We start from the raw sequence: 27,705 nt of genomic DNA, 5'->3' as shown, positions 1-27,705 counted from the left end.
GTTCATTCTATCAAAGTCGAACATGACAGCTCAGGTCTTGATATTACTAATTTACATCGCTTCCATTCTTACATGCATTGCGCGATTTCAATTAAATTTCTTTTAATTTTAACTATCCATTCGCTCTAGTTAAAGTCACATTCTTTTCATCATGCTTACCATTCAAGTATTGTGCCGTTTCGATAGAACAAAGAAAATGGCTTATGAAACCTAACGTAGTAAATATTTACTTTTCCAAAGGTTTATATTAATACAGAGATTAAAGACAAGCTTTTCTCTTGCTTGATCATACAAACAATATGTCGTAAGTATGAGTCAAGCTACTTTAAAAAGAAATATCTTCGATGACTTTTGTGACGAATGTATTCCATAAAAATATTAAGTCTGTATATGTCCGCATCAGTCACCAACATGTGCGATCCCCTTTCCAGATCGATTCGATTGGACTAACGTTGTATGCATATTTAGTCTTTCTGCCCTTATTGTTGACCCCTTGTGTGATATCTAGACATCAATGTCCTATGATGCCATGTTAATAATCTCTGTGTTTGTAATTTCTATTTTCAAATCTTTAGCCTGGTGCTCGACCGGCTTATTCAGGGAGAATTACCGACATTGTGGGAAGTCGCATTAAGCTCTGTACTTATCATACAGATGCCAAAAAGAGGTTTTCAAAGGAAAGCTTTGAATGGTGCTATCATTTTCATTAAATCTTGTTCAATGTGGGCAAATGTGGGTTGGTCGATTTCAATGAAGAATAGAAAAGCATATCAAGAAAACAATGTACCTGTTGTAGCTGTGGTAGAGGCAGTCTCTGGAGTCGATGAGGTGGTGCTGCTACTACTAGTTGTTGTTTCGCTTGGTATGGAAGTAGTACTAGATGCAGTAGATGTCGCCGACGTGCTTGTTGTCAATGGTGTACTTGTACTTGGAGACGTTGTGGATGGAACCGAAGATGTTGAGGTTTCCAATGTAGATGAGATCGTTGGCGTTGTTGTCTCTGACGTTGTACTTTCCGACAGCGTTGTTGGCGTACCTGTAGTTGTAGTCCCAATTGTACTCGTTGTTGCCGCTGAAGAGCTAGTCTCCTGTGTTGTAGTGCCTGTAGACTGAGTCGACGTGCTTGTTGGGCTGCTACTTGTTGCTATAGAGGAAGTAGTTGTCGGGAACGTTTCGCTTGTACTAGTTGGTGACGTTGTTGATGTGGAACTAGTCTGGGAAGATGTTGTTGCAGCGCTTGTAGAAGCTGAGAAGGAAACGATATATTTGAATGACTGCCTCAGCAAACATCATATCTGCGTCTTTAATGGTTTTCATTTCGGAAAATTAGCTTAAGAATGTAGTATCTCACCTTGACGATTTCATTAGTGTCTATTAAATGATGCCTATTTATATGCCCTACTCCACCTATTCACTTCTAAGCTAACAAATTTTGGTATTCTTAATCTTCAATACACATTTTAATTATTTTCTATTTTCTAACTTTCTATAATTGTCTCAAGATTATACTGAAAGCTTGTATTCTTGTGCCCCTATGGTAACAACCTTATTACTTTCCGACGGAGAAGATTTTTTCGTTCTCTCTCACAGAAATGTGAAATTAAACCGAACTCCACAGCTAAGATCTGGATATTCCTAAATTACAGTCCTTCGTTCATCCATGCGTATCAAGAGATAAAGTATATTTCCTGTTATTTAAAGCATCCATGCACTCTAATTAGTGTCATATTCTTATTATTGTTCCTACGAGTGTTCTTTCTCGTCCCCTTCACATTAGAAGACCTGCATTGATGAAGATAATTTTGTCAAACATACTTTTCCAAAGATCTATATTAATGAAAGAATTCATTTTTGCGCGTCTCATTTGCAAACTTACAAATTATAGATCACAAATTAGACTCAAAATATATCACCACGAAATACATCCGATGACTTTTGTGACGAGACCCTTCAAAGAAAATGAAGCTCTATCTATGTCCACATCGATCACTAATTTCAGCTTTCCCCTTGTCAGATCGACTCAGTTGGAGAAAGATTGTCTGAATGTCATTCCATACTGCCGTAACTGGCGATTTCCGTGTGATATGTCGGCAGGTACTATCCTTGGATGCAACTTTACTAATTTCTGTTTGTAATTTAATATTTTCAGATCGTTAGTTTGTATTGTAGAAGGACGAAGGGACTTGTGTAAGAAGCATTATTGCGATCGATGTAAGTCGCATTCAACTCTCTTCCAAAATAACAGATAGGAACACAAGAGTTTCAACCTACAGCTTAGAATAGTGCTAAATTATTCATCAAATAAAGTGCAATGTGAACAATGACAAAGGTGGGCAGGTCGAGTGCAATGAAGAATATACAAGCATCTCAAGAAGAAAATATACCTGTTGTAACTGTGGTAGTGGCAGTGTCTTGAGTCGATGAGGTCGTGCCGCTGCTACTAGTTGTTGTTTCGTTTGGTATGAAAGTAGTACTAGATGCCGTGGACGTCTCCGACGTGCTGGTTGTCTGTGGTGTACCTGTACTTGTACTTGGAGAAGAGACGGTTGTTCGACTAGTAGATGTCGTTAAAGGAGAAGATGTGGTTGGAACCGCAGTTGTTGAGGTTTTCAATGTTGATGAGGTCGTTGGCGTTGTTGTCTCTGACGTTGTACTTTCCGACAGCGTTGTTGGCGTACCAGTAGTTGTAGTCCCAATTGTACTCGTTGTTACCGTCGAAGTGCTAGTCTCCAGTGTGGAAGTGCCTGTAGACTGAGTCGACAAGCTTGTTGCACTGCTACTTGTCGCTATAGAGGACGTTGTTGTCGGCAATGATGTTGTAGACGTCTCGATTGTGCTAGTTGCTGTTGGTGAACTTGTTGATGTGGAACTAGTCTGAGAAGTAGTTGTTTCAGCACTTGTAGGAACTGTGAAAGAGACGATCAATTTGCAATGACGTGTTCTGCAACCACTGAATCTTGAATGACTTTCAATTAAGCAAATTTATTTTAGATTTTAGCATCTCAAAATGCCCATTTCATTACTGTCTATAAATGATATGTATTTCTGTGCACACTACACCCACTCACTCCTAAGATGGAAAATGTTGGTGATCTCAATCTTCATAAGACATATAAAGTCGTTTCTATTTTCTCAATGTATGTCAGTAAGCTCCATGATACAATGAAAGCTTAAATTCCTGTGAAAATTCTGAAACATTGTAAGGTTCTAACGAGTGATGAGATTTGTTCATTCTATCAAAGTCGAACATGACAGCTCAGGTCTTGATATTACTAATTTACATCGATTCCATTCATACATGCATTGCGCGATTTAAATTAAATTTCTTTTAATTTTAACTATCCATTCGCTCTAGTTAAAGTCACATTCTTTTCATCATGCTTACCATTCAAGTATTGTGCCGTTTCGATAGAACAAAGAAAATGGCTTATGAAACCTAACGTAGTAAATATTTACTTTTCCAAAGGTTTATATTAATACAGAGATTAAAGACAAGCTTTTCTCTTGCTTGATCATACAAACAATATGTCGTAAGTATGAGTCAAGCTACTTTAAAAAGAAATATCTTCGATGACTTTTGTGACGAATGTATTCTATAAAAATATTAAGTCTGTATATGTCCGCATCAGTCACCAACATGTGCGATCCCCTTTCCAGATCGATTCGATTGGACTAACATTGTATGCATATTTAGTCTTTCTGCCCTTATTGTTGACCCCTTGTGTGATATCTAGACATCAATGTCCTATGATGCCATGTTAATAATCTCTGTGTTTGTAATTTCTATTTTCAAATCTTTAGCCTGGTGCTCGAACGGCTTATTCAGGGAGAATTACCGACATTGTGGGAAGTCGCATTAAGCTCTATACTTATCATACAGATGCCAAAAAGAGGTTTTCAAAGGAAAGCTTTGAATGGTGCTATCATTTTCATTAAATCTTGTTCAATGTGGGCAAATGTGGGTTGGTCGATTTCAATGAAGAATAGAAAAGCATATCAAGAAAACAATGTACCTGTTGTAGCTGTGGTAGAGGCAGTCTCTGGAGTCGATGAGGTGGTGCTGCTACTACTAGTTGTTGTTTCGCTTGGTATGGAAGTAGTACTAGATGCAGTAGATGTCGCCGACGTGCTTGTTGTCAATGGTGTACTTGTACTTGGAGACGTTGTGGATGGAACCGAAGTTGTTGAGGTTTCCAATGTAGATGAGATCGTTGGCGTTGTTGTCTCTGACGTTGTACTTTCCGACAGCGTTGTTGGCGTACCTGTAGTTGTAGTCCCAATTGTACTCGTTGTTGCCGCTGAAGAGCTAGTCTCCTGTGTTGTAGTGCCTGTAGACTGAGTCGACGTGCTTGTTGGGCTGCTACTTGTTGCTATAGAGGAAGTAGTTGTCGGGAACGTTTCGCTTGTACTAGTTGGTGACGTTGTTGATGTGGAACTAGTCTGGGAAGATGTTGTTGCAGCGCTTGTAGAAGCTGAGAAGGAAACGATATATTTGAATGACTGCCTCAGCAAACATCATATCTGCGTCTTTAATGGTTTTCATTTCGGAAAATTAGCTTAAGAATTTAGTATCTCACCTTGACGATTTCATGAGTGTCTATTAAATGATGCCTATTTATATGCCCTACTCCACCTATTCACTTCTAAGCTAACAAGTTTTGGTGTTCTTAATCTTCAATACACATTTTAATTATTTTCTATTTTCTAACTTTCTATGGGTAAGGCATATAATTGTCTCAAGATTATACTGAAAGCTTGTATTCTTGTGCATCTATGGTAACAACCTTATTACTTTCCGACGGAGAAGATTTTTTCGTTCTCTCTCACAGAAACGTGAAATTAAACCGAACTCCACAGCTAAGATCTGGATATTCCTAAATTACAGTCCTTCGTTCATCCATGCGTATCAAGAGATAAAGTATATTTCCTGTTATTTAAAGCATCCATGCACTCTAATTAGTGTCATATTCTTATTATTGTTCCTACGAGTGTTCTTTCTCGTCCCCTTCACATTAGAAGACCTGCATTGATGAAGATAATTTGGTCAAACATACTTTTCCAAAGATCTATATTAATGAAAGAATTCATTTTTGCGCGTCTCATTTGCAAACTTACAAACGATAGATCACAAATTAGACTCAAAATATATCACCACGAAATACATCCGATGACTTTTGTGACGAGACCCTTCAAAGAAAATGAAGCTCTATCTATGTCCACATCGATCACTAATTTCAGCGTTCCCCTTGTCAGATCGACTCAGTTGGAGAAAGATTGTCTGAATGTCATTCCATACTGCCGTAACTGGCGATTTCCGTGTGATATGTCGGCAGGTACTATCCTTGGATGCAACTTTACTAATTTCTGTTTGTAATTTAATATTTTCAGATCGTTAGTTTGTATTGTAGAAGGACGAAGGGACTTGTGTAAGAAGCATTATTGCGATCGATGTAAGTCGCATTCAACTCTCTTCCAAAATAACAGATAGGAACACAAGAGTTTCAACCTACAGCTTAGAATAGTGCTAAATTATTCATCAAATAAAGTGCAATGTGAACAATGACAAAGGTGGGCAGGTCGAGTGCAATGAAGAATATACAAGCATCTCAAGAAGAAAATATACCTGTTGTAACTGTGGTAGTGGCAGTCTCTTGAGTCGATGAGGTCGTGCCGCTGCTACTAGTTGTTGTTTCCTTTGGTATGAAAGTAGTACTAGATGCCGTGGACGTCTCCGACGTGCTGGTTGTCTGTGGTGTACCTGTACTTGTACTTGGAGAAGAGACGGTTGTTCGACTAGTAGATGTCGTTAAAGGAGAAGATGTGGTTGGAACCGCAGTTGTTGAGGTTTCCAATGTTGATGAGGTCGTTGGCGTTGTTGTCTCTGACGTTGTACTTTCCGACAGCGTTGTTGGCGTACCTGTAGTTGTAGTCCCAATTGTACTCGTTGTTACCGTCGAAGTGCTAGTCTCCAGTGTGGAAGTGCCTGTAGACTGAGTCGACAAGCTTGTTGCACTGCTACTTGTCGCTATAGAGGACGTTGTTGTCGGCAACGATGTTGTAGACGTCTCGATTGTGCTAGTTGCTGTTGGTGAACTTGTTGATGTGGATCTAGTCTGAGAAGTAGTTGTTTCAGCACTTGTAGAAACTGTGAAAGAGACGATCAATTTGCAATGACGTGTTCTGCAACCACTGAATCTTGAATGACTTTCAATTAGGCAAATTTATTTTAGATTTTAGCATCTCAAAATGCCCATTTCATTACTGTCTATAAATGATATGCATTTCTGTGCACACTACACCCATTCACTCCTAAGATGGAAAATGTTGGTGATCTCAATCTTCATAAGACATATAAAGTCGTTTCTATTTTCTCAATGTATGTCAGTAAGCTCCATGATACAATGAAAGCTTAAATTCCTGTGAAAATTCTGAAACATTGTAAGGTTCTAACGAGTGATGAGATTTGTTCATTCTATCAAAGTCGAACATGACAGCTCAGGTCTTGATATTACTAATTTACATCGATTCCATTCATACATGCATTGCGCGATTTAAATTAAATTTCTTTTAATTTTAACTATCCATTCGCTCTAGTTAAAGTCACATTCTTTTCATCATGCTTACCATTCAAGTATTGTGCCGTTTCGATAGAACAAAGAAAATGGCTTATGAAACCTAACGTAGTAAATATTTACTTTTCCAAAGGTTTATATTAATACAGAGATTAAAGACAAGCTTTTCTCTTGCTTGATCATACAAACAATATGTCGTAAGTATGAGTCAAGCTACTTTAAAAAGAAATATCTTCGATGACTTTTGTGACGAATGTATTCTATAAAAATATTAAGTCTGTATATGTCCGTATCAGTCACCAACATGTGCGATCCCCTTTCCAGATCGATTCGATTGGACTAACATTGTATGCATATTTAGTCTTTCTGCCCTTATTGTTGACCCCTTGTGTGATATCTAGACATCAATGTCCTATGATGCCATGTTAATAATCTCTGTGTTTGTAATTTCTATTTTCAAATCTTTAGCCTGGTGCTCGAACGGTTTATCCAGGGAGAATTACCGACATTGTGGGAAGTCGTATTAAGCTCTGTACTTATCATACAGATGCCAAAAAGAGGTTTTCAAAGGAAAGCTTTGAATGGTGCTATCATTTTCATTAAATCTTGTTCAATGTGGGCAAATATGGGTTGGTCGATTTCAATGAAGAATAGAAAAGCATATCAAGAAGACAATGTACCTGTTGTACCTGTGGTAGAGGCAGTCTCTGGAGTCGATGAGGTGGTGCTGCTACTACTAGTTGTTGTTTCGCTTGGTATGGAAGTAGTACTAGATGCAGTAGATGTTGCCAACGTGCTTGTTGTCAATGGTGTACTTGTACTTGGAGACGTTGTGGATGGAACCGAAGTTGTTGAGGTTTCCAATGTAGATGAGATCGTTGGCGTTGTTGTCTCTGACGTTGTACTTTCCGACAGCGTTGTTGGCGTTCCTGCAGTTGTAGTCCCAATTGTACTCGTTGTTGCCGCTGAAGAGCTAGTCTCCTGTGTTGTAGTGCCTGTAGACTGAGTCGACGTGCTTGTTGGGCTGCTACCTGTTGCTATAGAGGAAGTAGTTGTCGGGAACGTTTCGCTTGTACTAGTTGGTGACGTTGTTGATGTGGAACTAGTCTGGGAAGATGTTGTTGCAGCGCTTGTAGAAGCTGAGAAGGAAACGATATATTTGAATGACTGCCTCAGCAAACATCATATCTGCGTCTTTAATGGTTTTCATTTCGGAAAATTAGCTTAAGAATTTAGTATCTCACCTTGACGATTTCATTAGTGTCTATTAAATGATGCCTATTTATATGCCCTACTCCACCTATTCACTTCTAAGCTAACAAATTTTGGTGTTCTTAATCTTCAATACACATTTTAATTATTTTCTATTTTCTAACTTTCTATGGGTAAGGCATATAATTGTCTCAAGATTATACTGAAAGCTTGTATTCTTGTGCCCCTATGGTAACAACCTTATTACTTTCCGACGGAGAAGATTTTTTCGTTCTCTCTCACAGAAACGTGAAATTAAACCGAACTCCGCAGCTAAGATCTGGATATTCCTAAATTACAGTCCTTCGTTCATACATGCATATCAAGAGATAAAGTATATTTCCTGTTATTTAAAGCATCCATGCACTCTAATTAGTGTCATATTCTTATTATTGTTCCTACGAGTGTTCTTTCTCGTCCCATTCACATTAGAAGACCTGCATTGATGAAGATAATTTTGTCAAACGTACTTTTCCAAAGATCTATATTAATGAAAGAATTCATTTTTGCGCGTCTCATTTGCAAACTTACAAACGATAGATCACAAATTAGACTCAAAATATATTACCACGAAATACATCCGATGACTTTTGTGACGAGACCCTTCAAAGAAAATGAAGCTCTATCTATGTCCACATCGATCACTAATTTCAGCGTTCCCCTTGTCAGATAGACTCAGTTGGAGAAACATGGTCTGAACGTCATTCCATGCTGCCGTAACTGGCGATTTCCGTGTGATATGTCGGCAGGTACTATCCTTGGATGCAACTTTACTAATTTCTGTTTGTAATTTAATATTTTCAGATCGTTATTTTGTATTGTGGAAGGACGAAGGGACTTGTGTAAGAAGCATTATTGCGATCGATGTAAGTCGCATTCAACTCTCTTCCAAAATAACAGATAGGAACACAAGAGTTTCAACCTACAGCTTAGAATAGTGCTAAATTATTCATCAAATAAAGTGCAATGTGAACAATGACAAAGGTGGGCAGGTCGAGTGCAATGAAGAATATACAAGCATCTCAAGAAGATAATATACCTGTTGTAGCTGTGGTAGTGGCAGTCTCTTGAGTCGATATGGTCGTGCCGCTGCTACTAGTTGTTGTTTCGTTTGGTATGAAAGTAGTACTAGATGCCGTGGACGTCTCCGACGTACTGGTTGTCTGTGGTGTACCTGTACTTGTACTTGGAGAGGAGACGGTTGTTCGACTAGTAGACGTCGTTGAAGGAGAAGATGTGGTTGGAACCGCAGTTGTTGAGGTTTCCAATGTTGATGAGGTCGTTGGCGTTGTTGTCTCTGACGTTGTACTTTCCGACAGCGTTGTTGGCGTACCAGTAGTTGTAGTCCCAATTGTACTCGTTGTTACCGTCGAAGTGCTAGTCTCCAGTGTGGAAGTGCCTGTAGACTGAGTCGACAAGCTTGTTGCACTGCTACTTGTCGCTATAGAGGACGTTGTTGTCGGCAACGATGTTGTAGACGTCTCGATTGTGCTAGTTGCTGTTGGTGAACTTGTTGATGTGGAACTAGTCTGAGAAGTAGTTGTTTCAGCACTTGTAGAAACTGAAAGAGACGATCAATTTACAATGACGTGTTCTGCAACCACTGACTCTTGAATGACTTTCAATTAGGCAAATTTATTTTAGATTTTAGCATCTCAAAATGCCCATTTCATTACTGTCTATAAATGATATATATTTCTGTGCACACTACACCCATTCACTCCTAAGATGGAAAATGTTGGGGATCTCAATCTTCATGACACATTTAAAATCGTTTCTATTTTCTCAATGTATGTCGATAAGCTCCATGATACAATGAAAGCTTAAATTCCTGTGAAAATTCTGAAACATTGCAAATTTCTCACGAGTGATGAGATTTGTTCATTCTATCAAAGTCGAACATGACAGATCAGGTCTTGATATTACTAAATTACATCGATTTCATTCATACATGCATTGCGCGATTTAAATTAAATTTCTTTTAATTTTAACCATCCATTCGCTCTAATTAGAGTCACATTCTTTTCATCATGCTTACCATTCAAATATTGAACAATTTCCATAGAACAAAGAAAATGGTTTATGACACCTAACTTAGTAAATATATACTTTTGCAAACGTTTATATTAATACTGAGAATTGATACAAGCTTTTCTCTTGCTTGAACATACAAGCAATGTCATACGTATGAGTCAAGCTACTTTAAAACGAAATATCTTCGATGACTTTTGTAACGAATGTATTCCATAAAAATATTAAGTCTGTATATGTCCGCATCAGTCACCAACATGTGCGATCCCATTTCCAGATCGATTCGATTGGACTAACATTGTATGCATATTTAGTCTTTCTGCCCTTATTGTTGACCCCTTGTGTGATATCTAGACATCAATGTCCTATGATGCCATGTTAATAATCTCTGTGTTTGTAATTTCTATTTTCAAATCTTTAGCCTGGTGCTCGAACGGTTTATCCAGGGAGAATTACCGACATTGTGGGAAGTCGCATTAAGCTCTATACTTATCATACAGATGCCAAAACAAGGTTTTTAAAGGAAAGCTTTTAATGGTGCTAATATTTTCATTAAATCTTATGCAATGTGGGCAAATGTGGGATGTTGGATTTCAATGAAGAACATAAAAGTATATGAAGAAGACAATGTACATGTTGTAGCTGTGGTAGAGGCAGTCTCTGGAGTCGATGAGGTGGTGCTGCTACTACTAGTTGTTGTTTCGCTTGGTATGGAAGTAGTACTAGATGCAGTAGATGTCGCCGACGTGCTTGTTGTCATTGGTGTACTTGTACTTTGAGACGATGTGGATGGAACCGAGGTTGTTGAGGTTTCCAGTGTAGCTGAGATCGTTGGCGTTGTTGTCTCTGACGTTGTACTTTCCGACGGCGTTGTTGTCGTACCAGTAGTGGTCGTACCAATTTTGCTCGTTGTTACCGCCGAAGAGCTAGTCTCCTGTGTTGTAGTGCCTGTAGACTGAGTCGACGTGCTTGTTGGACTGCTGTTTGTTACTATAGAGGAAGTAGTTGTCGGGAACGTCTCGCTTGTACTACTTGGTGACGTTGTTGATGTGGAACTAGTCTGGGAAGATGTTGTTGCAGCGCTTGTAGAAGCTGAGAAGGAAACAATATATTTGCAATGACTGCCTCACCAAACATCATATCTGTGTCTTTAATAGTTTTCATTTCGGAAAATTAGCTTAAGATTTTTGTATCTCGCTTTGACGATTTCATTAATGTCTTTTAAATGATGCCTATTTCTATGCCCCATCCACCCATTCACTTCTAAGGTAGCAAGTTTTGGTGTTCTTAATCTTCAATACACATTTTAATTATTTTCTATTTTCTCATTTTCTATGGGTAAGGCATATAATTGTCTCAAGGTTATACTGAAAGCTTGTATTCTTGTGCCCATATGGTAACAACCTTATTACTTTCCGACGGAGAAGATTTTTTCGTTCTCTCTCACAGAAACGTGAAATTAAACCGAACTCCACAGCTATGATATGGATATTCCTAAATTATAGTTCTTCGTTCATAATGCTTATTAGGAGATAAAGTATATTTCCTGTTACTTAAAGCATCCATGCACTCGAATTAGTGTCATATTCTTATTATCGTTCCGATGAGTGTTCTTTCTCGTCCCCTTCACGTTAGAAGACCGGCATTTATTAAGATAATTTTGTCAAACTTACTTTTCCAAAGATCTATATTAATGAAAGAATTCATTTTTGCGCGTCTCATTTGCAAACTTACAAACGATAGATCACAAATTAGACTCAAAATATATTACCACGAAATACATCCGATGACTTTTGTGTCGAGATCCTTCGACGAAAATGAAGATCTATGTATGTCCACATCGGTCACTAGTTTCAGCGTTCCCATTGTCAGATTGTTTCCATTGGAGAAAGATTGTCTGAATCTGAAACCTTGCTGCCGTAATTGGCGACTTCTAGTGTGATATGTCGTCAAATACTGTCCTTTGATGCCACTTTATTAATCCCTGTGTTTTACATTTCATTTTTTCAGACCGTAACTTTTATCGTAGATTGACGAAGAGACTTATGCAAGAAGCATCATTGCAATAGATGTAAGTCGCATTCAACTCCTTTCCAAAATTACAGATAGGAAAACAAGAGTTCAAACGTCAGCTTAGCATAGTGCTAAAATATTCAAAAAATAGTGCAATGTGGACATGGCAAAGGTGGGCCGGTCATTGCAATGAAGAATATAAATGCATATAAAAAATACAATGTACCTGTTGTAGCTGTGGTAGAGGCCGTCTCTTGATTCGATGAAGTGGAGCTGCTACTATTAGTTATGGAAGTAATACTAGAAGCAATGGATGTCGCTGATGTGCTTGTTGTCATTGGTGTACTTGTACTTTGAGACAATGTGGTTGGAACCGAAGTTGTTGATTTTTCCAACGTAGATGCGATCGTTGACATTGCTGTCTCTGAAGTTGAACTTTCCGACAGTGTTGTTGGCGCACCAGAACTGGTCATACCAATTGTACTCGTTGTTGCCACCGAAAAGCTTGTCTCCTGTGTTGTAGTGCCTGTAGACTGAGTCAACCAGCTTGTTGGACTGCTACTTGTCGCTATAGAGGATGTAGTTGTCGGGAACGTTTCGCTTGTACTAGTTAGTGACGTTGTTGATGTGGAACTAGTCTGGGAAGTAGATGTTGAAGCACTTGTAGAAGCTGAGAAAGAAACTATAGATTTGCAATGACTGCCCGTAGCAAACACCATATCTGTGTCTTCAATAGTTTTCTTTTCCACAAAATTAACTTTAGATTTTAGTATCTCATCTTGACGATTTCATTAGTGTCTTTTAAATGATGACTATTTCTATGCATTGTACACCCATCCACTTTTAAGATAATACGTGTTGGTGTTCTCAGCCTTCAATACATATTGTAATTATTTTTATTTTATCTGTGGGTGAGGCATACAATTATCTCAAGATTACATTGAAAGCTTATATTCGTGTTCCCAGTGCGTAACAACATTATTACTTCCCGACGTAGAAGATTTATTCGGTCTCACTCACAAAATCGTGAAATCAAACCATTTCCACAGTTCAGATCTTGATATTCCTAAAATGCAGTCGTTCGTTGATAAATGCATTTCCGGAGATAAAATATATTTCCTGTTTTTAAAACACCCATGAGCTCTAATTAGTGTCATATTCTTATGATCGTTCCTTTGAGAACGAAATACATCCGATGAGGTATAAAAAAAAGAAGTTTGCAAAGATATGTAAAAATGTATTCATAGAAACAAATTACAGAAAGAGATAAATATACGTGGATCATACCATCGAGAGATGTAAGTTAGTACGTTAAATAAGTTTGCCTTTTAATCTTAATTTCATAATTGTTGTTTGGTGGATAACATAAACTCACTTCCATATGGTTAATCTCGACCATTGGCAGGTTCTCCTTATCAGACATTGTAACTGACCGGAAATTGAGGTATTGTTGAAATAAGATTTCTTGTTTCACTTTTGGCTTTATTACAACAATATCACCTTTCAGTACTTCAGGAACAAAGTTAGTTCCTTTATCAATCGTTGCCTTGACACTTATCTTTTGAATAAAGTGATTCGTAAATTTTACATTTTCTGTAACGCCTTTTATTATACAAATCTAGTTTTTAGCTATTATCTATACAGATATTACAAATTATCAATGGCTAAAATAAAAAACAATTCAGTAAAATCATCTAAATTTGCGTAGTCATCGATAAGAATCAAAGTTGTCCCCCTTGCTCTCCACTTTCTAATTTATGAGATAATATGGTATTAAAAATAATCAATAGCTTATACTTCTAGACTCGTTATATATTATATGTTTCAAATGATATATACTTTAAATAATGCACCATCAAGTTTGATTCGTTTTGATTAAGTTCTTGTTTTCTCCTTTAGAACTTTTGATTTTAAGGATGTCAATTTATCTTTTAAAGTGTTTTCCTAAGTTTTCTTCTTTTTCATATCATATTTTAAATCCATATTACCCACGTTCTCAAACATTGCGCATCTAATCCATTCTTTCTCTGGCAACTTACACATTTAATGTTAGATTGTTTGTTACAACAATCATTAACGAACACGTATTTGCATCTGTCTCACTACAGTCACCTTAATGTGATCACATTGAAGCACTTTAACTTAATTTAATTGTATTTATTTCAGGTTGTTGAATACTATGAACCTTAACTGCATCATTCATCGTGATATTTTCAGAACAAAATGTTTAGATCGCATGGGAATTTCACCATTGTAACCAGTCAATAACATGCCACAAGAGAAGCGGACGTCTAGTCTAACATAATAACAAACAGGGAAATAAAAATTCGTTTTATAAAATCACCCTCCAAGGAAATGAGGCTGAATGAATATAAGATACAAGTGAATAATTGCCATTTGGAGGTATGTTTAATCAAATTATAGAAAATGTCACACGTTACTTTTCTGCGCTTTATTTCTTGTTCATATTCTTCATAGATCAACCCTTACACAACAGTAAACTGTATGATAGTTATTCACAGTCGTATTGATTATCTCTCTCTAATTTGATTCGTCATGAATGAAATATTTATTTGCGTTATTAATTTTTTTCCAATTTATTCCCTTGTGAACAAACAGATGTGGAACTTTTTCCACCAGAACCACTTACCTATTGCTTATCTGAAATAATTTTCATGACTATTCTCTGATCTTTTGTCTACATAGTATCAATGCTCCCTTGTATTCTATGATGAATCGAGTATGACATTGTTTGGGGTTTTATTAGTGTTTCCATCAGTACGTTTCTGTCTTGTGATGTGCGCAAAGGAGAAGGGGTGTTCATTTATATACCTTATGCTAATCGAGTTATCCGTTATGTCGGAATTGATATAGATGTACTGTGAATTCTTCATATTCATAATCCATGTAACTCTAATCTCTCCATCCTATAGCGTATGTCTTCTTAAAGCTAAAGACATAATTAACATGCAATAAAAATGTATCAATTTTTGTATCTTTAATAGTCTATTTATCGTACCGCTTTGCACCTATTTATAGCATTTAAAATGAAATCACGGTAACAAATACATGAAAGAGGTACGTGATCTAATATAGTATAGTAAGAGTTATTATGTAATTCTTTGTATGATTTAGCTGATCAAGAAAATAAACAAACTCCAAAGTTTCAAAACTCCACAAAATGTATATAAGCCGAGAGCTCGAAACTTATTATGACTAGTATATCCTATTATTTCTGTGCTTTATTGATACGATTTGATTAGACCTTTCAAAGTATGGTGTAATGTCAATATCAATACCTTCGTCGTTGTATTCTTTTGCTGGAGTTCATTCCTTTACATCCTTCAAATAGATTTGAAGTAATCCCTCTATAATCTAAAGAGTTTTTTTTCTTTTTCTTATTGTACATGTACGAGATAATATTTAATAAGCAACCTCATAAGGGGATATTGGTACTGAACTTTATAATTTGCTATCTCTGACATCCATTTGAATGTAAATTTCCAACGACAATCGTTCTCAGGATCTTATTTATTTCTTTCGCACAAAACAAATAAAATTTAAAATAAAATAAAACCTCTTGTTGAAACATCATACGATGTTCAAGGGAGATAAACCCCACATTCTCCATAATTCGAACTTGCACATTCTTGGTTCACATGTCTTCCCTGGTATCGAAATCAATAGATGTTGCATTAAAACATATGTCTGTTTTCTTTTCTTCCGAAAGAAACTTTGTGATTTTATGGTCAATGTTTATCAAGACAGACTACTTCAAATCAGCATAGTTAGTAGACACAGCCCAATTCCTCAGACATATCCTTATTCCTCAGACACAGCCCTGTTCCTCACATGTAGATTATTGTCGCATTCGGTGTCGCAAGTAAACATTGTCCATTGTCAGACGTTGTTTTGCAATACTTCAAAAACAAATACCGTGTGAGGGCCCATTGATGATTACAATTACCAAATGATGATGGGCACCTTTGTCCTCATGGACTCTTTCTTTGGGAAAACAAATGCTATGTATATTTTCCCAGAAAAAAAAAGTGATTTTTTTCTTTTACATACGTGATCAGCGTTTCTGTGGCAAGTACAACAATAGCACTTTATAGGAAAACAACCACAAAATAGAGACACTGAACAATACGAACGTAACAGTTGATATCTGCACATCTCATGTAAACAAGTCTGGAAAGCACCTACATTGCTACATATTCTACACGCGATTGAGAACAAAATGTTGTGAATCTAATCTCGATCACGGTTCACAGTATCACTTACATTTAGATATTAGTGTAAACTGGTTGCGGATACTAATAATTTCCTATTAACTTTCCTTATTGTCCGTTTAAGCATAAAGGATTAATAAGCATGCATTGTTATGCGTTAACTTGTGCATCAGCTTTGATTGGAAATAATCTCCGGTACATAATAACAATATATGGGATGGATGATATGGAAATTGAGTTGAAGAAAACTAAATAATAGCTGATATAGGTAGTGAATATCCCAGTTCGTCAGTCGGATATATTCATTTACACGTTCATATTTCCAAGTACTAGTTTCAAAAAATAATATTTTCAGATTTGTGTTTCTAAACCCTGGAATGAACATCGCGGATTCATACATGTATGTTAAGATACACATTCAACGTACTAACTTTCATTGAAAATGACTTAATGATGAATCATATTCGTTAGGTTTTGTAGACCATATCGGAAAGAAAATTGAAAATATAAACACACAGACGTAACCAAGATCACCGATCTCATCACGATTTAGTTCAGATCTAGAGCTGTCAACTTCACGCCTACTTTTTTCTACCCATTTTACTTGATTGCTACATACGGGTTGTATAGGTTATTCAGGATATATATATACTGAATACAATAAATAAACATTTTATTAATATTATTATTATGTATAATGCTTATTTAAAGCAGATATAATAAAAATAAATATGAATTTTTTTATTCCAATTGAGAAAATCAAAGATGAATTTCAGCGCAGAATTAAATTTATTTTTTACTGATTCTTGTTCAGATTTCACGTGAATGATACTTAAAACAACGAGAATTAGTTAGATTTTATAATTTGATGGGGTAAATGGTGCTGAAAACAACGAAAAGTAGTCAGATTTTATAGTTCGATGGGGTAACCAGTACTTAAAATTGTTAAAATCCTACTCAAACACATAATTATTTTTACATAATCATAATGTAACATTTGACTTTGTCAGTGAACAAATAAGTACATTATAACATAATTATGTTAAATGATCATCAGCTAGATTTTATAATTTGACGGGTATATTACCCATAATATTTGAGATTATCGAACAATTTCATCAAACTGATGGATATATTACCCATATTTCCGGTTATTAGTCAATTTCATTAACAATTTTATGTTCAGTGCTTTTATTTTTTATTTAATCGTTATTAATAGTTTTTCAGATTAATGACTAATTTTATCAAATTGATGGTATATTACCCAAATTAAATCAGATTAACAAACAATGTTATCAGATTGATGGGTATATTACCCAAATTAAATAAGATTATCAAACAAATTCATCAGATTAATGGGGTAAATAATACTCAAAATAATATTTTAAAAAATCTCATCCAATGCAGAAGAAAAAATACATAATAATAATTTCATCCTTGACAATGCTAAGGAACAAATAGATATTTTATAACATAATTTTATTTTACTGATTCTCGTCCAGATTTCAGGTAAACGGTATTAAAATCATGGAGATCAGTCAGATTTTTTAATTCGATGGGGTTTATGGTACTTAATATCATACAATAGTTTTGTAATCCTACTAAAAACAGGAAATTGCATAATAAATATAATAATCTGAATAAATATTATTCTCAAAATAAAGATTATTATCAGTATAAATATTATAACCTTATTCCTCAATGATTTCTAAATTGCTAAAATCAGTCTGATTTTATATTTTGATGGGGTATATGGTACTCAAATCATGAAATTCAGCTAGATTTTACTATTTGATGGGTTGGATGGTAGTCGAAATTTCGAAAATAATACAGGAAAAAAAATTACATAATAAATAGTATAATGTGAATAAATATCTAAATTTAAACAAGCATTAGTTTCAGAATAAATATTATTATCAGAATGAATATCATTATTTGAATAAAAAAATCTGAAACAAACTAAAAAGTAAATATGAATTCCTTAACAAAGTCAAGGATAAATATTATAATCTGAATCATAATAAATATTATGATCAGTGTTATTACAACCACTAGTAAATATTAATTGTTTTCATCAGAATCCGTTACCTCAGGCATAGATGAAACGTTCGCTGCTGCTGTAACTTTTACTTTTATAATCCCCATTAGTGACGTGTTCACAATCACAACGGTCAATGGTGGCAGTGCTATTTTCAAATATTTGACATAATTTTTCTAAATTGTCTTACGCGAGTGTTAGTAATAATAATTTGTTTCGTACTCGTGTGGTAATTCTGATCAAATGTTTATCTTCAAAATTCCATTGTCGTAATGATTCAAAATCACAAATACTTTTCTCAGCATTCAACTCATGACAAATTTTATACCGTCATGCGCATTAATTGCCGAAAGAATTGCATTAGTATTTCCATAATTTATAATATAATGAATATATATTTAAATTATATTCCTGAACAAAGACGATATACAATTATATAGTATAGACGCAAGCCCTAGAGTACTAAACTAACGTTTACACGCCTTTTCATTCTAACGAAAACACTTCCAGACTGACTGGACAAAATTCTTTGTGACTTTTATAGTGATTTAACGCCTATGCAGAATGTTCCAGAATGACCAACATAATTTCCAGAATTATTGACAGAATGTCCAGAATAATAGAATAATTGACAGAATTTCCAGATTAATTGACAGATTAACCAACATAATTTCCAGAATAAGTGAGAGAACTTCCAAAGTAATAGAATAATTGAATGAGTCTCCAGAATAACCACATAAAATTTCCAAAATAATTGACTGAGTTTCCAGAATAATTGATAGAATAATTGACTGGGTTTCCAGACTAATTGACAGAATAACCAACATAATTTCCAGAATAATTGAGAGAACTTCCAAGATAATAGAATAATTGAATGAGTCTCCAGAATAACCCACATAATTTCCAGAATAATTGACGGAGTTTCCAGAATAATTGATAGAATAATTGACTGACTTTCCAGACTAATTGACAGAATAAACAACATAATTTCCAGAAGAAATGACAATTTCGAAAATAATTCAATCACTCGATTTTCTAGATTATCCTGCGTCGGCGTTAAATGACTATACAAGGCATCCAAAAGTTTTCTTCCAGTCAGACTGTAAGTGTATTCGTGGGTGTGAACAGGTAAATAAAACAGTTTCTTGAACTGTGTTGTGTTAATTGCCGAACAGACATTTAAATTACTGTATATTGCTTACTGAATTATGACAAAAAAATAAATAATCGCGTTAATTAGTCATATGAATATTACTCAGTAAGAAGCAGGATAACTACTAATTACTCTACAGGAGAGAGCTTCGCATTACAGAGTTATCTCCCTTCATCTGCTTGTATCTAACAGAACCGAGAGATACTAAAATATTTTTTACATTTCTTCGAAAACGCCGATTTGTAAATTTCATTCGCGACATGTTGTACTGAATGTATACGAATATCAAAATATTTGCCAGCTGCATTCATTGATTTAAATATTATTTCTTCACCATTCTCTTTATTTACGGATTTGACAACGCTTGGAAATGTATTATATTTCCCAGTACAACAAAATGTTCACTTCTGACTCTGTGTAGTTACTCAAGGAATTATTTTTCAGGTCAGAATCAATTAGATCAAGTACAAAACCCTTTTCGATTAATCTTTGAAAACACTCGTAAACGAACCTATGCGAGTAATAATGTTTATTTCCTTTAGTAATGAACATGAGAAAATCAGTATTAGGGACATAATTGACTGGTTTTTTTTAGTTGACAGTGCTGATTACACCACCACGAGATGCTTCATAAGCCTTGATGATAGATATTTTACAAATTAATTTTGCTTCATTTTACATAGTAATATTATTGATCTAAAACGTTATTTTGAAAATCTGGCGAAATAATCTTCAGCATTTTTATGACCTTGTCATTATTGTCGGTGTTTTTTAATCATAATATCGTTTCAGCTCCCTGTATTTTTTACTACCACATTGCACACACAATTGCGTTACTCCTCTAACAGCAACACACTTCAAACACTGTTTTGATCTAGTTCACTCTTTGTTAACTATTTAGGTGAAGACCACATAATTCGTTTACGCAGGCTTTATTACAGGAAGTTGCAGAACCTATAATTTCTTCTTTGTTTGAATCGTTTCAATTTAAATACTGTATATACTTGCCGTAATTATAATATGAAATAATTTGAGGGAATATCTAGTATCGAATATAGATTTGATCTTGACAGGAGCAACCTGTACTTGCAGAGGCCAGCTCTGGTTGATCCGACGGAACCTTTGATTAAAATAATTCGTGGCACCAAGAAAGAATTTCGTGACGATGGTGCAGCTCATGTGTGGTAAACAGTCAGAATCATGTACAATAACGAAGGTGTTGTCTATGCTACAATGAATGACCAATGAGCAGCGACGATTATTAATTATATCGACAATCAACGATATCTTTATTGAATAAAATTTATTGCAGAAGTAGACGATACTTGAATTATCCGTCAAAAACGTGGCACTGTTAGATTACATAACACTAAAAATATGGTTAAGTTAAATAAAAATTCCAAACCATGAATGTTGGATGGTACTGATCAATCTTATATTGAACAAGCGCATCCTGTAACTGCAGCTATTTATGCAATATATCAGATAAATGATAAACCTAGAGTTCATGATCTATAACCAATGAAAGGTTCGTAAATAAATTGTGTAGCCGAGCGAAGTAAAGAACACTTCAAAAACGCGAAACGTGGAAATAAACTAACGGATAAAAGACGTAAAACATAAATGATTGGGCAGAAACAGTTAAAGATCTATCAAAGACGTTACTGAAAAGGAAAAGAAACTAAAATCCCCAACAATGGTAAAACCAATAACCGGACAGACTTTGTACGAATCGAAAAATGAATATAAAGTAACTCGATAAACATTATTGATCATAATGAGCATGTGTTGGCTGCGATAATATTTCCTCGAGATAGAACAGTTAAATTTTATCAAGGAAATATTTTCGATTTTATTACTCAGATTAGTAAAGGTGATCCTGTATCTGTGTGATTGCAAAAAAGCTCTGAATATGAGAGTGATCTGATAAGGCCTGATGGAAGACAAAATACAATTTGATCAGTTTGTAAGACCTAATGGTGGTATTTATCGAACAGGGTCTTTTCACACAAAAATGAAATATCATGCGTTAAAATATATCAGCGACTATAACCGTTACTTCGCAATTGTTTTACTGTTCCATCTGTCGCAGATCACTTCGCCAGAAAGAAAATTTATTGGGAGCCGACTCGGTTTGAATTTCTCGAGGACGTAATATAAAGTTGTGGACATGATGCAGCATGAAATATCAGATACGATTTAGAAAATATGATATAATTTGATATAGCAGTGTTTCATTCTGGAAGTTTTATTTGAATGGGAGAATATTATGAATAATTTAAGAGACTTGGACATCCAACCCAGGAAATGATTCTAGTTTCTGTAAAAAGACCTCTGTCATATTTTAACGTAAGGGGTTTTGTACGAATTACTTCATTTAAGTTTACTGAAAATCTTCATCCGATTTGTTATATCTGGTTTAGCAAACACTCTCAGAACAAATGTGGTCACCATCAGTATTGTTACGATATATGATTGATTCAAGAATTTTATTATTGTTAGAAGTGAGTGAAATATTAATGTCGTATCGTGCACAAAATCAAGTTTGGTTACCAAAAGAAAGAAACAATATTTGGATCAATTGGAGGATGAAGATAAGATTGATCATGAAAATAAACAAGCAAAGGATCTCAGTAGAAATATATAGAAAGTTTACGCAAGGTGGTTCACATGATCATAGACGAGGCTCGTGTCGGTTAGTTATTGATGATGCTGAATTATATTTTATCCTCGCCGATACACTACATACAAATATTTGTATTAGCCGAGGTACATCTTTCCTGTCAAACGTAACTAAATTATGTACAATTGTGAGTTACCACAGTTTACTCATTTAAGATCATCGATGCTCGCGTATGTTACAATCATTCTATTATCGATGGTGAACAGATTCCCTAAGTTTCTGTCAGTGTTGTTGAGGGCGCGTTGACGATGGAAAAATCTCCGTGGACCCTAGGATATGCTATAACAATTCATTCGTCACAAGGATTAACTATTTATGATACCAATATTTGGATTGTTGATGATCGTATCGAATGGTCAGATTTAGTTGTTTCCGAGTGTCTCGAGTCAGAAGAATATCTCGGCCGCGGAGGGCTATTGTAGACTTCACAGAAAAAAATAATCCTACAGCTAGCAATAGCAATGGCGTATTAAGATAAAAAACTAACTGGGTATTAGCAGTGTGACAAAAGAAAATAAACGTAACTTTGTTATCGATGCTGAATGTATAATAACGCTGAAACAACGACAGGATAATCATTGTGCGAGCTGTAACACAGTAATGTTGTGGCAGTATTCGAATAATATTCCAAAACATGCTACCGTAGATAAAATTAATAGTAGTCTTGGTCACACATGCGAAAATGTGATGCTGACCTGTTTTGAGTGTAATCGACGTCGAGGACCTAGCTCACAAAGGTGAACGATGTGGTAATTGGTAATCTTTAGGAAATACTTCTAATTGTTCGCGTACAAAATCCACGTTGAGGAGAGGTTGAATCTAGTCTGTAGATTGCAGGTCTACTCGTGGAACTTACCACACTGGAAATTGTATGTATTGGTTGTATTGAAAAAGTTCTGTCGTTGTATTGATATTGTTTTTGCTATTGTATTGATGGGTTTCGTTCAAATTGCAAAAGTAATTTCATTATTTAACACAGCTATTACACTTGATTGTCTGCAACCCATTCACGGGATCTCTTGTCTTTCTGAATTATTTCATGCGCACACCGATATCCAAGCAATACTGATATCCAAACTATCTCTCAGCACGTCTTCAATTAAACCGTTCAACGATTGCCTGATCGCGTTGAATTGTGGTATGTTTTCGTCTGACTGTGACGTTATGTTATTTCATCAGAGGTATACTGCACCTAGAAATGTCTTGCCAGGATCAACCTGTAGTAAATGTGTCCATTGCATGGGTCTTCGTTGATAAATTCGTTCAAACGCAGATGCAACTTTAGCTGATGCTTTAGTTGATAGTGGTTCTGCATTTCTATATCTACTTGCAACGTCAACGACAGTCAAAGCGTATGTGTATGTACGTGATTGAAATCTTCTAATTTCAACGGTGTCGTGTGGTAACAACACAATATCTGCTTGATGAACTTCATTGGAAGTGCTGACATCAAATTGTGCATACTGAATTTGTTTAGGTGGTGGTAGATAAATTTGCCATAGTGCTTGTCGTGCTAACCAGTTTACAGTAACAGAACGTGTGACATGTGCTGCATCAGCAAGTTTACTAATCGCTGTCCTACCCCTCCAATATTATCTTGGGCTATATTAAATCGATTTCATTATGCTAATATTAATCGATGGATTAATAACCAGGCCCCTAATGCTAGTTTACCTTTTTCGCAGATTTTACTAGGAAGCTAGCAAGTTATTCTCAGAGTGATTTTTTTTTTATAGAATCAAATTAGTAAATGAACGTGACATCTGCAACATGTCATTATTGTAAATCTTTTTTTTTTTGTTTACGCTGCATCATGAACATGACATGGTTGATCAATGTTATTTATTGGATAATCTCCAGGTCTTGGTTGATCTCTCTCATCAAGTCCGATATCAAGTCGGGTTCCAGGACAATAATAATTATATCCAGGAAGATGTTTTTTCTACTGAATATTTAGCCCACGGAGCTCCTCATAATTCTCCCAGTGAAACGGTGATATCAGCACCTTTCTTCATACGAGACGAAATAAATTTGTATTTTTGTATCACATTTCATACACATGCCTGCTTTTGCACGCTTTTTATTTTGTCTTATTATTGTTGTTAATTCACTAATGGAGTGGATGCTCTGCATCGAATACAGTATAAAATCATATTATTTTTTATATTTCTACAACATGGATATCATTGATTTCTCAGCGGCACGGAAACAAGAGCCAGTAAAACATCATCCAGCGCTACTGAATTCTATCAGAGCAATTATCATAGGTCCATTTGGGTCTGATAAGACGCAATTTTTACTTAATCTAATAATGAGATGGCTGCAATGGGATAATTTATATTTAGTGGCACCATCCGTAGATGATCAGAGATGCTATGATGTGCTTACAGATTTTAATGAAAACACAAAATTGTTGGACGACGATGGCAATGATTTTATTGATTTTATTAACGATAATGTTGAAGACCCGTCTTTGAATGAACTCGATGGATTTATTAATAATCTCGTATTCTGTGATGACGTGAAGCTGGCAATACAATCAAATTCAGCTAAGAATTTTCGAGGGAGATACAAAAACACGGAGTGATTTATGTTACTCAGCGAGATACACAAATACCTAAAGTGAATAGAGATAACTGCAATATTTTAGTGTGTTTAATAGAACTGATACACATACTCTGCGAAATATGCATCAGAATTGATGTTACGGGGATCTGGATACGATTAAGTTCAAAAGCTTCTGTAGTGTTAAACAACAATAGAAAGAAGAAAAAAAGAAAAACGGCAAAGTTGTTCGGGATCTGCAAACTTGATAATAATCTCATTTCTTTTAATCAAGATCCAGCGATAAAGATTAAAGTCAATGTCAACATTCTTTAGTCGAACATGAAGTATTTTACAGATGCTAGCTATTGGATATTTATTTACTCTACTTTTCGGCCGAATTATATCAAATGAAAACATACAGAACAATACTTAATGAATTATAAGTTTGCAATATTCATCCCATATACAATACTGGTGAAATGATGGTAGAATTTATACATCTTTTACACTCGACTGTGATCAACATTTTATCAATCTAATCATGATCCCTGTTCCTAATTTCACTTAATAACTTTCAACACTAACATTTAATGATATACCCTGGTAATTGTCTGTATTTTCACTATTGCAGTCAATTCTCATAAGCTCTTGCTAAAAAAAAACGATTTTTTTTTCATTATTGATTTATACGCACAAGCAACACCTAATCCGCCCAAGCATGGTGATGGAACCGTGTTTCCAATCTCATTTCGTGCATTAATTATTGGCCCTGCTAGAACATGAAAAACACAAATGTTGCTGAATGTGGTTTTAAGATGGTTAACATGGGATAAGTTATGCGTAAGTGCTCCATCGGTACATGATCAACAGTTTTATCAAGTTTTAAAAGATTTTCAAAAAGAGTTAACTAACAAAAGACAATTGAAAAGGCGTGACATTGCTACCATAGATTTCTTGTCCACCATTAACGAAGGAAATACGATTACTGACGTGGATGCTAACAAAAACATTATTGTTGTGAAGGGCGATGTGATGCTTTCAAATCAAGTCAATCTCCTTTAAATATTTTCACAAAGCCGGCACAAAAATACTGATATGTTTAATTTGACTCAACGATACGCACATGTGCCAAACGTAATGCGTGACAACTGTAATATGTTGATGATAGCTGGTAGTATTGTTGCACATCTCTTCCATATATTCAGTGGACTGAGTGTGCCGCGTACCAAAACGCAGGATGAACTTCCTGACATGTTCGCGCGGATTACTTCGAATCCGTATAGTTTTCTCACAACTGATTTGATTGGAACCTGCAATCAATAGGATGCATATAGACCAGGTTTCGGATGCACCAATTAAACTACCAACAATATCAACAATCATATAAAAATGTCCGGCAGTGATGCCATAGAAGAGCATGAGCATCAACGCCCTGCAGCTGTTCAGCAATATCTAGAATTTATTGAAAGTGCAATAAAAGGCTGAAAAAAGTGCCAGAGACATATTACAATCATGAAATACTACACGAAAAAACCTCACTTCCGGCTTTGAACAAACATATGACTAAACCCACAACGGAAACTGCCGAATAGGCCGAGGATATTTAAAGGAAACCGGAAGAACCGTACAAGTGGCAGCGATCACGGAAAAAGAAGCAATCTTGGTACAGTTCGTAATATGAACAAACTCACTGAGGTTATAAAAAAAAAATCCACAAGAGCAACTACAGCGGCCATCATGCCTTTTCCAAAAGCGTCTGCGGAAGCCTGAGACGTTAAAGAAGCTGTTGATGTAATTAGTGAGGACGTATCAAATACACAACCATATTTAACTGAATGATCCGTATTTATTTCTGACAACGCTTCCCAGGAATATTAGTAAAATTTAAATAACTTTCTTTTGATAATTAAGAGGACCATAATATCTAACCTGAAGTGGATTTTAAAACATTGACAATAAAGACAGAATTTTATCACCAGGTTAAATGTTCTTACCTTTGTAGTTTGGACCTTTTTAACTGTATATTTGACTGAGTTGAGTGAGTTGACAGAAGACTATATCTCGCTACTTCACAATCAGAGACATACTATGAACGATTAATGTGAGAATCATCTGTTAAAAAAGGTTTCATTATGCACTTCCAATGCTCAATGGCTAATAGTTCAAACGATGGTTTAAAAAAAAAAGACTGGACAATTGACAAATGAAACAAGAATTGCAATACTTGGAAACGTCACTTTTAATTTCCGGGCTAAACAAATGATGTAAGATCTTGTGGTAAGTCTTGAAGATTCCCAAACGACCTGCCAAATGAGTTACAATGGCTATACTACGAATTTCCTGTCTATGTCTTAGCAATCACAACTTGATACCTCAATTGGGTCCCTCTGAAGTGTTACCTTCGCTAATAGCCCTCTGCAATAAATAAAGATTTCGTGGTCTTTGTCGCCCTAATTAAAAGTATGAGCATGAGGAGTTAAAAGAAGAGGATCAATACCTTTTTATTGATCAGTAACATGATCACATGTAACCTCATCAGAAGCCTGGCCAATACATATGTTAACAAATGAATAATTTCCTGCTCAACTTCATTCTGAAGCTGTCTGTTTGCCATAGCTACAGTAACTGCACACGCAGAGTATATGATAGTGATTTTACTTTTGACCCACAAATGTAATGTTTCCAATATATGATCATGACCTTCGCCTATAAGAAATAAAAGCTCTGTCCGTGTTCTGCTCCTTATTTTGTTAACGTAAAGCAAATATAAATAACGTGCCCTTCTTTCTTTCAGAAAGTACACGTAAGGAATGATAAGGATGTCTCGTTTGTTTTATGAGGCGTTGGTTCTTATTACCTGTACAAGATTGAAATGTGTAAGTAACCAGTTGCGACTGATCTGATTTCCTGCTGTCCTACTGCCCATCTGTTTTGTGAGTCAAGGAATATTCATCAGCTATACGAGCTCAATATTATTAAGTATCTATATTGTGTTCAGCAAGGTACATTGTGACGTAACTATGAACGAAATTCTTGAACTGTCCACTAATAGTAGTTGTCCGAAGTTGTCATAATTTTAATTGATCTGCTTAGATGCATACCACCAATCAAATAGGTGTTCTTGCGCGCTAGCATACTCGACAGCATTTGATTCTTTTTGCAATTCCAAGGTCTCTGTCGATAAG

General features: G+C 35.5%; 1 protein-coding gene across 1 annotated transcript in view; it reads right to left on the bottom strand.

The window, feature by feature from the left end:
* Positions 1-12,007: 12,007 nt before the first annotated feature.
* LOC149791498 (uncharacterized) overlaps positions 12,008-27,705 on the bottom strand; it is a 29,642-nt gene continuing 13,944 nt past the window's right edge. The window contains exon 3 of the mRNA XM_089969435.1: positions 12,008-12,537. Coding sequence (XP_089825561.1) covers positions 12,008-12,537 — 530 coding nt within the window. The remainder of the gene's footprint in view (positions 12,538-27,705) is intronic.

This window comes from Sinohyriopsis cumingii, chromosome 9 (genome assembly GCF_028554795.1).
Source record: "Sinohyriopsis cumingii isolate HCF-2022 chromosome 9, ASM2855479v2, whole genome shotgun sequence".
Taxonomy (NCBI): domain Eukaryota; kingdom Metazoa; phylum Mollusca; class Bivalvia; order Unionida; family Unionidae; genus Sinohyriopsis; species Sinohyriopsis cumingii.
Note: the sequence above shows the minus strand (reverse complement) of the source record. Positions and strands in the feature narration are given on the sequence as shown.